We start from the raw sequence: 13,824 nt of genomic DNA, 5'->3' as shown, positions 1-13,824 counted from the left end.
GCCCCGATGAAAGTTCAAATGACACCTCCATGACTTTGGATATTAAATCAGCACGCTGGATAAGTTTCTTCTTGACTTGTCCAAATTGATGTGCCAGATCATAATCTTTTGCTAAATAAGCAAAAGCAGCTAATGTAATCTCTCTGTAGTGTTTCTGTGCCTCCAGGACTGTGTTAATAAGATATAACATCTCTACTGTCCTATCCCAGTTAACAGACTCAAAAAAGTAAATAGGGAGGGCCTGCTTTTAGTTTTTAAAACATTCAGGATGACAAAATCATTTACCCCCAAGTGACAGTTTTGTTCTCCCCATAATGATTCATGAGATACAAAAGCATTGCCAAAGAAATTGATTTTCCTTTTATGAAAGAATTTGGAATAAACAAGTGAAACTGAACTAAAATAACCCCTAAACGTACTACATGAATGTCATTTCATGAAAGCCTTTTTAGAGAAGAGCGCGTTCACATTCACGAGTGCTGGAGCTGTGAAGATCTTGTTTTGGTTTCGTATCAGCGAGTGGGCGGGTGATCAGGAGGGGGCTGTGTTAAGAGGGTGTACTTTCGGTTCAGGTTGGCCTCTGTACCTCTCAAGCTATGACTCGGCCCGTGTTTTCACTATCAGCGACGCCCACGCCCTGCGACACGCACTCAGAGGCATTTCCACACGACGAGATCTACGGGAACCTGACCGACACTTTTCAGTAATTTGCCTTTCTTCTTCTCTGTCCTGTTAAGGTTTTTTTTGTTTTTTAATTTCTCTTCTATGGGAATAAACTGCTGTAATCTAGTAGAAAAGATGAATCACTTCACCTGCTTGGTATATCTCGTGGAAGATTTAAAACAAAAACAAATACCGTAAACTATGCTGGGATCTGTTCCACATTGAACTCTGTTACAGAACTGTCATTTACTGCAGCCTCTGTTTTTATACGTTTTAATCTTCTCATTTGAGTAGCTGTGTGTGTGGCAACTAATTAATGGTCATCTATTTATCAATTCATTTTCCATAATGCAGAATTTAGTATCCATGAATAGATCTTAGAGCTGAATAGATCACACAAAAGATTGTAATGAGCAACCAGGAGCTGAAATAGCCGAAATAATATTCATGTTCTTTCAATGCAGAACTGTGTGGGATTATATGAAATGATATTCAAAACTCTATTTGATACCTTTAGGGGGACTCTCCATTATATTACATCCCCCAAAGACTACTATTTTATAGAGTAGAATAATTACAGCAAAAATAGTGGAATAAGTCAACTTTTCATCACTTTAAAAAAATATATTATTAAATCTTTTTTTGCTGTCAGGTGCTCTATGTGTACAGAATTATCTTGGTCAGGTTACATTTTTCCTCTTTTATTCATTAGCAGTGTATTCAGCTTTGTAAATCCCGCAGCCCAGCAGCTGCTTACAGGGTTGCATCAGAGAACAGGGGGTGGAATGAGGGCAGGATGGAGACAGAAGCCTCAAAGCAATTGCTGTCATAAACTGAGCTAAAGTTGCTCACAAAATGCCTGGAAATACTGAAATACTACAGCTCCCACCACATGCCTCCCACCGCTCCCCTGTCATGGATTTCATCAACGAGAAGAGGGCAGTGGAGCAGAGGGATGATTCACAGATTCAATGCCTTTTACTTACTGTTCCAATAAAGCTTAGGTGAGGATAACAGTGGATCAAAGAGAGTCTTCCCTCAAAATCTGCCTGTGCCTGGCTTTGAGTAGCTTAGAGCTTGTCAAGAGAAATGCAGTGACTGAAAAGTGTTGCTCATTCCATTGGAATCACATGACAATGTGACCCACCCACATTTATACAGAGGGGCAGTGCGAGGTGCGGCTGAAGGTCTCTCTGTCACATGATTTGAATGGAAGTCTTGGCACTTAGGATACTCTTAGCAAGCCGAATGCAAGTTTAAAGCTGGGTAAAAGCAGACTGTTTAGTGAAGAGTATGAGAAGTCAATATTGGAGCAATAGAACTGCTCAGAATGGTTTGATTTCAAACACCAGACAAAAGCAAGGACGATGTAAAAAAAAATAAATAAATAAATAAATAAAAAGCCACCCAAATGACATTTTGAAGCAATTTGCTCTTTAAACCCTGAGCTCTCTGTATAACGTTCTGCTTTTCATGAGCCCCTTGGAGATTCTCATTGAGTACTTAATTAAACTGAGCTCCTTGGTAGTTCTGTGAAAGTGTTACAGAGCACCCTTTAATGTTAGAACAAACACACTACTCACCGTTGCTGTCTTTGGTGCTAAATGTGTTGCTGAAATATCTTCTCCAGCATGACACTGCATGCTTTGATATTTTTATTTACATATCTTGGTGTGACAAGCCTGGGGTGACATGCCACATCAGGGTCGTCTTCACTTGTCTTTCGTGTTAAAGAAACAGTACTCCACACAAGCACAGGTCGCATTTAAACAGAGCAGGCCTGTGTGTTTATTTTCAACTCCAAAAACTAAATAAATAAAACCAAAGACCTAACTCCTTCCTGGAGTGCTAACTAAACTATTGCAGGTCTAAGCTATACCAGACAACTAAGCTGTTTCCTGGTCAAAATAAATAAACCCCAACCTTTATTGTTTAGCCCTGGATCTCACACACTGTACCCCTCTCGCATGCTTTTGGCAGGGACAGAAATTAACCCCATCCCTGCCAACCAGCGCCAAAACACACAAACACCACAATATTTGCAGGCAGAGCTCTCGCTCTGCCACACTTGGTCATAAATCATCTGGGGAATGAAAAAGAAAAGAAATCAGAAATCTTCTTTGGAGTGACTCGGTAGACGGCACAAAGCCCAGCGAGGATTACGCCATGCTGTGCATCTGCCTGCCTCTTCCTTATACCTGATAAAGCAAGGTGACATTCCTTGGGATTGAGAAGCGTTTCTATACACGGGATATTTAGAAAATAATAATGACGTTTTAGTTGAGCAGCCATTTAGTTAAACTGAAAATTCTGAAATGGTTGACAAAATTTTTATGGATGGATGTTCATAGGCAATTTTTTTTTTTGTTACCCATAATTCCAGGCTTTAGGACCTGTGGCAAAGTGATTTGTAGTGCTCCGGTGTACAGGTGAGTGGAGGTGCTCCAACAAAGGAAAAACACAAAGTTTACCGGTCAGGTTTCTTTAATGCCCGTAAACCGGGTTTCAAATAATAAAGCTGGCTCTACCCAGCAATGGGTATTACCAGCTACAAAACTAAGGGGTTGCAGTGCCGAAATGATAAACACAAAAACCCGTCTCTAGACGGGGTGCTCTGGTGCAGGTGCCGTGCTCTGGGTGCTGGTGCTCGTGCGCGTTCAGGTCCGGGCTGGCTTGTTGCTGCCGCTTCGGCTTAGTATCACCCGTCTGCCAAAACAAAAAAACAGCACTTCTCTCAATGAACCCACACCTCATTCAGAGTTCCGACCTTGTCTCCTCCCATTAACCACAACACAAGGACCCGATTACGGCGTCACGTCCCCCTAAAGTACCCTAAGCCCCGCCCCCTCCGATAGCTAGTTCAATCACGTCTCCTCCAATTCATGACTGAAACTTCGCTCACCGTACTAGGGCGATGACTCCAGGTACCGTAATGCCGCCCTCTTTCTGAATGGCCGGCTCCCGACTGTCCCTGGGATGAACTGCCCAACCATTCAGTAGGAAGCCCGCAGTTCCTGTTGTACAGTGCCCTCACCGGTCGAGAGGGAGATTGTTGATTCGGATTAATTCGCTCTCCGTCACAGGACCCCATTCATGTGTACGTCTATTTGTGCAGTTGCTCACCATAGACTCTGTATGGACCTCATTGTGCTTAATTATATGTAAATAGAATGTTGCTTTAAAAAACGTGGTTTATCGTTATTGTTTTTTTTTTATTTATTTTTTGTAATTAGATGGAAATTACAGACCAAAATTTAATTAATCCATAATGTTACAAAATTAGGAACAATAACTCATGCCATTCATTTTGGATTTAAAAGTTAAAAGTCTTCTATTCTTTCCTTTCGCACAAATAAATGGGAGACACATTGCACAGTTAATTCAATATTTATTAATGTAATAATGTACATGCGTTTGCTATAAACACTAAAGGGTATTCAGTAACATTTTGACATATATCATCCTACCCTGGCAAAAGCAGCTCCTTGCAGCAAGTGGAGAAGGTGGGGGAATCTTCAACAGTATTCTGAAACTCTGTGGGTTCTCAATGATATAGATATCGTAATACCCAAACAGGCATTCACTTTTGTTTTGACGACTTGTAAAGGTCAGGGGTGTGCATTTGATTGATCTGAACAGCAGCCGAATGCCACCTGTAGCAGAGTGCAGACCCAGCACATGCTTAATGTAAATACTGCACAGTGACTGGCCCAAAAAATGACAACTTGAACTTGGCAATGTGTACACATGTGTGGTCACACGGCATGGTGTAGGAGATGAGTGAGAGGTGTGTGCCACTGTGCAGCAAGGGGCATGATGGGTGGGTGCAATCACCCCTATCACATGGGATGAGATTGACAATAACTCTGTGGTTCCTATGGCAGAATTATAGACCTGGTGATCTGGCTCAAGTTTCCTTTTGCTTTGCTTGCAATACACAACAGTGCTCTAGATGGCGCTGGCGCTTGCTAAAAAAAATAAAAAACACAAGGCTGATCAAGCTTTGTTAAGAGTCTATAAATGGTGCTCACACTTCCAGGATATGTTATATATCAAATGAAAGGCTTAAATATATAATTATATACCCTCTAGTTGACATAATATTTGTTTATTATGTCATATGTGCTCTTAATCCTAATCTAATCATGTTTCTGCACTGCATATCTGGCATGTTTAAGCTTTCAGCTTTGGTATTTGTATTTGTTTATTATCCTATCATCTGTGCTCTTAATCATAATATATCTTGCCTTGTTTGTTGCTGTTTCTGGACTCATGTATATTTGGCAGGTTTACGAAAGCAAGCTTTAGCAAGGTAGCATCTGTAATAAAGTCAATAGCTGCTATAAAAAGCCCCAGCGCTATGTCACGTTTATTACTGTATACAATAACTGATTTAAAGCCAGTCTGTCATGCTCTTTAACTAGCATTGCTCTCCCTCCACGTCTCCCTTTTCCGCCTGTGCAGCTGCCTGCAGACTATCGTGGGGCTCTGCGATTGCCATAAAAATATCTACCAACACTGTCTCACTCAGCCCAGCACGCAAGATATTGTACATCAGCACAAGAGCATTCTGTTGTCTGCCTACAGTATATCACATGCATTCAATGTCTAGTGTCTTTGCAATCTGTCCAATGAAAGTGTATTTCTACACATATGGGGGGTGTTTGCCTTGATCTCCTGAATTGTAAGACCCACTCACCCCAGGGACCATTGAGAATGAATGGAACATCCTTACAATGTAAGAATGTCATTTGAAGTTAATGACTTGCCAATGACTGGCAGCTGTTTGAGAACATAAGAACATAACAAAAGTTTGGGAACGAGAAAAGGCTGTTCGGCCCAACAAGACTCGTCCCTTGTTCACACAAGTCAGTAGCTTCTGTAAAAACGAACACTGAGTGTGCATCAGTAATTTCTTCCCCTTGAAATGTTTTTTTTTATTGCTAATCTTTCTCAAATTCATTGTTTCAGGGGGGAAGAAATTGCCAGTGCACCCCCAAGTGGTCAGTTTTTTATTGCCGATCATGCAGTTGCCACATGTCCATTAGTCCAGTAAGTAATGCAGTAAGGTATATTTTGATTAAGAAGATTTATCATGGGATACTAAACACATATACATGTTATACAGGCTGTTCAGCTCATTGCTGTATCAGTGCCAAATATATCGTGTCATTTTTACTGGAAACTCAGCAGATAAAGATGTGGGAGGCACACCGATTTGATGTAACGCCTGTTTCTTTGCAGAATGTTTCATTTTCACTCGCCCCCAGCTCTGGCCCACATACTCAGGGAGAGCTGAGATCCACCACACTGAGATGAACCACAAGCCTCTTCAACCCCACGCCGCTCAAATCCTCAAAGAGAAGTGAGAGGCTGCATGCAAACCAGGGAAAGGATTTCTCTGAATTTAAACACAGCACTACAGCTTACGGTCATCTGATAAATATGAGCAATGCTGTTTCTAATCAAACGGCTTGTTACAAATGAGAAATACGCCTCGGCCAATTAGAGGAGGGTACAGACTGAGTCATCTGACCACAGCAGCTCCTACTGGCCAGACACCCTATGAGCTCAAGCGGATACCTGAACACCCAAGACATTTGTGCAAGTGAATTTGTATTACAAGAAGTAATTTACAAAAAGAGACTGCTAAATTTGGTTTGGACCGTGTACTAATTTCACTAATCCATTCCACTAATCCACTAGTGTTTTCTACTATTATAACAACAGCAGAAGGCACAGGTCTCATTGTCCTTCCATCAACAATCCAAAGCTCCTTTGACCATTGTTCCATAGTCCAATTTCTGTGTTCTTGTGCATATTTGAGCTTTTTAACCTTGTTCCCCTTTCTTAATAGAGGTATTCTTACTGCAACACATCCTTTAAGTCCTGATTTCAGAGTGACCTTCGTACTGTTGATTTGATGGACAACGACACCTGTGCCTTCTGCCAGTTCTGGTGTCAATTCAACGCTTGTCTTCTTTCTATTCCTTAAGGATGTTATCTTCCAGTAATGCTCATCCTTGTTAAACTTAGCTTTTTGGGTCTTCCAGTCCTGGGTTTGTCAATTACGGACGATGTTTCTCTGTACTTGTTGATTATGCTTCGAATACCACATCTTGAAAAGCGAGTGATGCATTCTATTTCACTCAATGTTTTTTCCTTCTTTATGCAAGTTAAGGTTGTCATAATAGTGAAAAACACTTGTGGAGGCTTTGAGTAAATTCTTGATGCTCATAATGCATCAGAGTAGAAAAATGCAACATGTCCAAGACTTTTGCACAGCAATATATATATATATATATATATATATATATATATATATATATATATATATATATATATATACACACACACACACACACACACTGCTGTGCAAAAGTCTTCGACCCACCTCCCACCTCTGCCAGTGTCCCTCACTGTGTGACTCTGAGCAAGTCACTTAACCTCCTTGTGCTCCATTCTGCGGATGAGATGTTAAATCAATGTCCTATTGTAAGTGACTCTGCATATAATGCACAGTTCACAGCCTACCTCTGTAAAGCGCTTTGTGATGGTGGTCCACTATATAAAAATAAAGATTATATATATATGACCAAGCTGAAAGGCCACTCTGGATGGAATGAGAAAGTCTGCTCAGTGCTATGCAGAATTCAGAGAGGGAAAAGCAGATTTAGAGAAAATGATAAGAGCATTGGAGCCACAGAATCAACCATCCTGATGGCAAGCACGATAACAAGGCAAGTGAGCGCGAAAGATTAGAGAGGACATTTGAAGCTACTTACTAGTCTAGCAGTTTCGATAAACTTTAATATTTCTTTATTTTAAGGGAGAGATTTAGGAGGCCTAGTACTGATAAAGCTGTTCTAGACTTTAATATCAAATACATGTATTCAGAAAAAAAACAAAAAACCTTTTCTAAATTAATCACATTTTGGTTAATAGGGCCCTTTAAATACAATGTAATGTAAACTAAACATTTGTAACCATTTTATATACACACACACACACAAAAACATTACTTGTAGTTTGTTCATCATTAATAAAAAAGGTTGCACAAATTAATTCATTTATTTTATTAATTAACATATTCATTTAAATTGATTTTATTCCTGTCTCCTGTATAATCAGTTGACACAAACAGATTTGTAGCCTGTGTAAGTACAGTTTTGAGGACCGTTTCAGATGTCCATTTTTCTGACTGCATAATAACACACTTTGACTTACGATGCTGGATGTGTTAGTTGCACTGTACACACCCCTCTCCCCTCTCCCCTCACTTTCTAGGATCTGACCAACCTTTACTGAGAAATCAATCCCAAAGAGGGTACAGGTGTTATCGAAGTTCTTCTCGTAAGAGAGCAGCATGTTCTGGTAAGCAGGTTTCACAGTGCGTTTCATAACGGCACAGATCGGAGATACTGATGAAGCACTCGTTTCCACTGAAACATACCTGTGCACTGAACCTTTTTTTTTTTTTTTTTTTTAGTTTCAGTTTATTTTATTCACGCAGTTTTCATTTCATTGTGAATAAAGGGGCAAGAAAGAACATTTAAACCGAAATTCTAATTTTAGGAGACTTTTCCTTCTATCAAGCTGTGCGTCTGGAATGCAGCGTCATTTAGAACACTGATTCACCTTGCCATTCTGTAGCATTGATACAATTACTTTCAACTTGTTTTGTATACATTGTCAATGTTATCTTCTGAAGATTTCCATATACCTGCACTTTTCATAACATCAATATATTTTTTCTAGGTCATTTTTTGAAAATAACAAATTAATTATATCAGTAACGAAAGTTGAATATAATAATAGTAGGATTAATAATAATATTTTAGGCAAATATATCAATTATGTCATATATATATATATATATATATATATATATATATATATATATATATATATATATATATATATATATACACACACACACACACACACACACACACACACGTGTTATACAGGTTATACAGGCTGTTAATATAACCAGTATTAGACCTTTATCAATACAGTGTTACATGTAACAAAGGAATTTGTTAGAAACCATTGTTTATTGGTTTTACTCTAGTGAGATGACATTGAGCAATCGAGAAAGCCTTTCACATATTTATAGATCATGAACCCTTATAGTCAAGTGATTTATTTTAGCAAGTGTGACTGGTTTGGTTTGGGGTTTCTTACAGTTTGAGAAGACAGAAAACATTGTAACATTTCACATTACATTCCTTTTTGCACAATATAACCCTAACCATTTTCCGATGAAATTCTGAACTTACATATATCATGCAAAAAGATTTCCACATGAAGTACATTGTGGCTCTGCGTAACAACACTGGAATCATGTGTAAGAGCACATTTATTTATTCACTACTATGGAAATACACAGCAATTAGAGACACTTAATGGAAAGTGTTACCCATTAAAGAAAACAGGCTGGCACAGTGAGTTAGGTGACAAAGGAAAGAGGTCACACGGGGTCTGACCAACATGACGAAGAGGGCTGCTTCTCCACAGAGCTCAGAGCCTTCCAGTGAATGAAATGTATTGGAAACAGAACTACACAAAGCATGGGCTGCTTCAGTACTGGTATACATCTTCATTATTCCTTCACGCTCAATCCTTATCTTGTTACACACTTGCAGCACGCACATAGCACTTGGCATTAAGCCGTGACCTTGTTTTTTTTAGGTTTTATTATATTTTAATAAGAGGTTATTAAATAAGAGGCAACAAGACATGTTCACCCTGTAATTATAGTGTATTGGGTTAAAGAGATGCACATGCAAAATGGCACACCCTTAAGTTTCTGGTTAAGATCATTTTGGATTAAACAGAGTTCAGAAGTGTTCAGTGATACATAGTGAGAAACAGATCAAGGAATCCTTTCTTTACCAAGAATGTATTACCCCTTTCTTACTTAAATGTATAAACCTGTTTTTTTGCAATGTGTGTTGCATGTAGGAATGCTACTGCATTTAATGGGTCCAAAGTAGGCCACATGACTCAATGTTAATTTTTTATTTCCAGCTATTGGTTAAAAATATGTATTGTCATTAAAAATGAAGGACCAGTGCAGGTGATTTAAACAGCAAATCATTGCTACCTGAAAGGCAATACCTGGGTCAGTAATTCAGGTTTGTGCAGAAACTAAGGAAACCAAATAAGTCCATGTATTTGATCTATTTATATACTGTATATTTCATATATCAAAATCATTTCCCACAAACTTTATAGGAATACAGACCTGATTTTCCACTTTCAATTATTAAACTGTGTCTTGGATAATGTTTAGGTAAGGTAATCCAGGATTAAAACTAATCAGGGACTGTGAAACCAGCCCTTATGGACATAGCCTTCAATACAAAAATAAAAGTCATTTAAGAGCAAGTGGAAATATTGTATTTGTGTGATTTGCAATTACAGAAATTGTAATTATAGCATCATCATTTGACCTCATTAAATTAAATAAGGCATGCCTTATCATTACAGCCCTGTCATTATTAAAAAGGGTAGTTTTAGTTGTTTTAGTTTCATAAGTTCATGTTTTGTTAGGACATGTTGACAATAAATTGAACTGCACTTTAGTGTGTAATAACCTTTTACTAATTTGCCACCCCTCAATATTAATTGTGCATCATATAGTGAAACCTGGGGACATTGTATATACTTTACTATCTTTGACACGCTTGAGGTTCTCTTTAAGTGACATATATTAAGATGGGTGGGGCTGTGTGAGGTAATAGGGGTTGTCTTTGAATGATCAAAACCGTGGCTTGCAGTGGAGAGATGGTGATAATATCTGCCTTTACACATTGCATAGTTTACGTTGGAATTGTCGCTGTTTTCTATTCTAATGTTTTTTTGCACTATTTCAATAGAGATTTTACTTGATTATCTCAATTATATTATTGTGTTATTATTTATTGGATGAAGTGTTTGTTCTACTGAAGTTAACACTGCTCTTTGGGGCCTATTGTAACTTTGGTGCCCTTGACGTGATTTCCTGTTTACACATGACCTATTTGTTCGCTTTCTAACTTGTTTTACGTTCTAATACCAGTCGCTGGACCTTATTTTAGTAAACCCAATTCTGAGCTACGTGATGTTAAAATATACAATTGTTTTCTATGGAGGTCAGCAGTTCTGTTACGCTTCACAGGGACCCTGCTCTTAAAAAGCATTTAGTGCGTGTGACACGGAGACCGAGACGGGCCGGCTTGGAGAGAGGGACGGAAAAGGAAGTCGGACATCTTAGTGCAGGGTGGAATGACCATATTAGGGGGGGACAAGATTACTGTGAACAGCTGTGCCGAGTTGCGCTGATCATGGGGCATTCATGTGTGAAAATGTTGGATCGTTTTGTGTTTTAATTAGTCATCTTATGGCACGGGACTCACCAGATTTTCAGTTGGCTTTGGAATTTTTTCCCATGCAAATCATCCGTTTCGTTCAAACCCAGATCATTTTTTCCATTGGTCCTCCACTTGTGTTACAGGACATTGGGGCATCCTGTAAAATTTTAAACTCAGTTGTCATGTGTTTTTGTGGCCTTGTGCGAATCGACCATGTCAGTCTTATGGGTAAGGCTTTATATTGCGTGGCACACATTAATATTAAATAGATATACAATTGCATTATAAATTAATGTTAAATTAATATTTAATAAATATGCAATAGCTGGTTTCTTGCTAAATGTTACCCAAATGTCGATTGAAAATGTAATTGCATATCACCTCCATTTATATTATGTTTTGTTACCTTTGAAAATATGTAATAATTTCCCTTTGTTTACATGTTTTTAATTAAAAATACAGTTAATCTGTCTTAAATGTTAATGCAAAGTAACAAGGAATAATTGAACGTAAATTTAATATCAATTGCATATGTATTAAATATTAATTTAACATTAATTTAATATTCAAATGCACATCTATTTAATATTAATTTATCCCACGCAATCTAAAGTTTTACTGTGTTATGATACAGTTAATATCAGTATTTCTAGATTATTCGCCTCAATGCTTTTTGTAGAAGCAAGTGAAAATACAAGTTATAAAAGTGGATCCCTTCAGCGATGCATCACAAAGTATGTTTGGATGCGAACAAACATTTATTCAATCTAGACAAGATACTGACATTCAAAAAAGAACACCAATTAAAAGCTGATCGTCTCGGTCTGAACTTGTGCTGCGAAGTGCTTCAATCTCCACTGCACCGACTTCTCTTGAAGCAAACCAGTCCACGCCTGGGAGATTACTGGACATCCTTTGCTTTTGACCAACTCTGAGGACCCCCTGTTTTGTAGTCCCATGCAAATAGTATTTATTTTTTATTTTTTAAATTTTTTAAATAAATTTAGTAATCGCCAATTATTTTATTATTTCCCCCCAGTTTGGCACATCCAATTATTTCGAGGTTCAGTTCACCTCTACCATCCCCGCGCTGACTCCGGAACGGCAAAAACAAACACACGCTGTCCTGCTAAGTTTTTTTTCACACTGCAGACTCATCGTGCAGCCACCTCAAAGCTACAGCAACGGAGGACAACACAGCTCTGGGCAGCTTACAGGCAAGCCCCGCAGACGCCCGCTCAAACTACAGGGGTCGCTGGTGTGCTGTTAGCAAAGGACACCCTGGCCGACCTAAGCCACAGCCCCCGGGCGGCACTCGACCAATAGAGCGCCACCCCCTGGGAGCTTCCGTCTACGGTCGGCAACAGAATAGGTTGGACTCGAACCGGCGACCTCCAGGCTATAGGACACATCCTATGACTCCACTCGGAGTGCCTTTCCCAGATATTCCAATCGGGAGCCTGCAAATAGTATTTTAAACATCTTCTTAAAAGTATCATGCAGTTTATCATTTGTGGCTATGTGTTCCATGTCTCTTACTGTTTTAAATGAATTGCATGTGTGGCCTTTTAAAGTCAATTAAATTAGACAATCATTAACTTGCCTAGTTAGACATAGTTTGATTTCTGAATCAGGGTTCATATTGGGTTCAGTGGCCAAGAGTTGCGTCACACAGTGAAGAACTTATCTGAAGCAGCAGAAAGGAACGGGAACTGGCTGTGGTTGAGACGGAAAGATTCTGGATGGGGATCTCAAGCACAATATAAAGAAAAGGTAAGTAAGCTGGGCTCAGCTGAGTGGGGGATGGAGGGGGGCGATGCTGGGACACCAGAATCACTGTTGAGCCCTCTTGAGGTGTCGTGGATTAGTCAACGGAACATCATGGATGGAAGGTGTCCACTTGAAGACCCCAGAGATGAACCCTACTTAGCTCAATCCAAACAGTTGTCATGCTGATGCGCTGGGGAGACCGCACTGGGTTGATCCTCGGAGCCAGCATCTCAGCCATTGTGTGTGCTGATGCGTTGGGGAGGCAAAATGAGCTGATCCTTGGAGCCAGCATTACACTTCAGCAATCAACACCAGACAGAAGGATATCTACATCATCAAATGGAAAGCAACGCAAATGAATGGAGATGCAGATGGATCACATTAGTTTACTGTAAAGCTACGTCTTAGTTGGTGCTTATCTTGGTGAGAGCCGAGTTCAAATCAGCATGAACTTCAACATCTACTATCATGTAATGGAAATCAAACCAACAAAAGAGGCAATGGGCTGTTCTAATACATGCGCACACTGCTTTGTGTATAATGCATGCTGCTGCACACTTTTTAAATAGACGACTGCTCAGTATGGGTCTCTTGTGCTATCGTGTTCATATCAGCCCTGAAAGAATGCACTGAAATAGAGAAGTTTCAGCTCCCACCTCCATCAGTCCTCTCTCTGCCTGTGTGAGGTACATGATGAGACAAGTGGTGAGACTGCAGCAAAGGTATGATCATAAGGGTGCCTTGCCAAGCTATCTGAGTCTCTTCCCGTAACTTTTATTATTTTCTTCATGTATCAATGGGTCAACTGAGTCATTGTGTAAAAACAAATGTGGTTTAGCAAGCCGCTAGCAAGGCGGAGGACTTGCGATCAACCACGATACAGTTATTCATTCTTACATTCTAACCTGACAGAGAATATAAGTGTCTTAATCCTGGTCGTGACAGCATCATTTCAGACTCAATCTGATTTGTCATAATTTCTTTCTCTCACCAGTATATATTTTCTTTCTCTTTTCGGACCTAAGAGCGGGCT

General features: G+C 39.3%; 1 protein-coding gene across 1 annotated transcript in view; it reads right to left on the bottom strand.

Moving 5' to 3' along the window:
• rpa2 (replication protein A2) overlaps positions 1-8,064 on the bottom strand; it is a 35,558-nt gene extending 27,494 nt beyond the window's left edge. The window contains exon 1 of the mRNA XM_041233887.1: positions 7,944-8,064. Coding sequence (XP_041089821.1) covers positions 7,944-8,064 — 121 coding nt within the window. The remainder of the gene's footprint in view (positions 1-7,943) is intronic.
• Between the last annotated feature and the right edge of the window lie 5,760 nt (positions 8,065-13,824).

The sequence above is a fragment of the Polyodon spathula genome, chromosome 32, assembly GCF_017654505.1.
Source record: "Polyodon spathula isolate WHYD16114869_AA chromosome 32, ASM1765450v1, whole genome shotgun sequence".
Classification (NCBI taxonomy): Eukaryota; Metazoa; Chordata; class Actinopteri; order Acipenseriformes; family Polyodontidae; genus Polyodon; species Polyodon spathula.
This window is presented reverse-complemented; position numbering and strand designations above follow the sequence as displayed.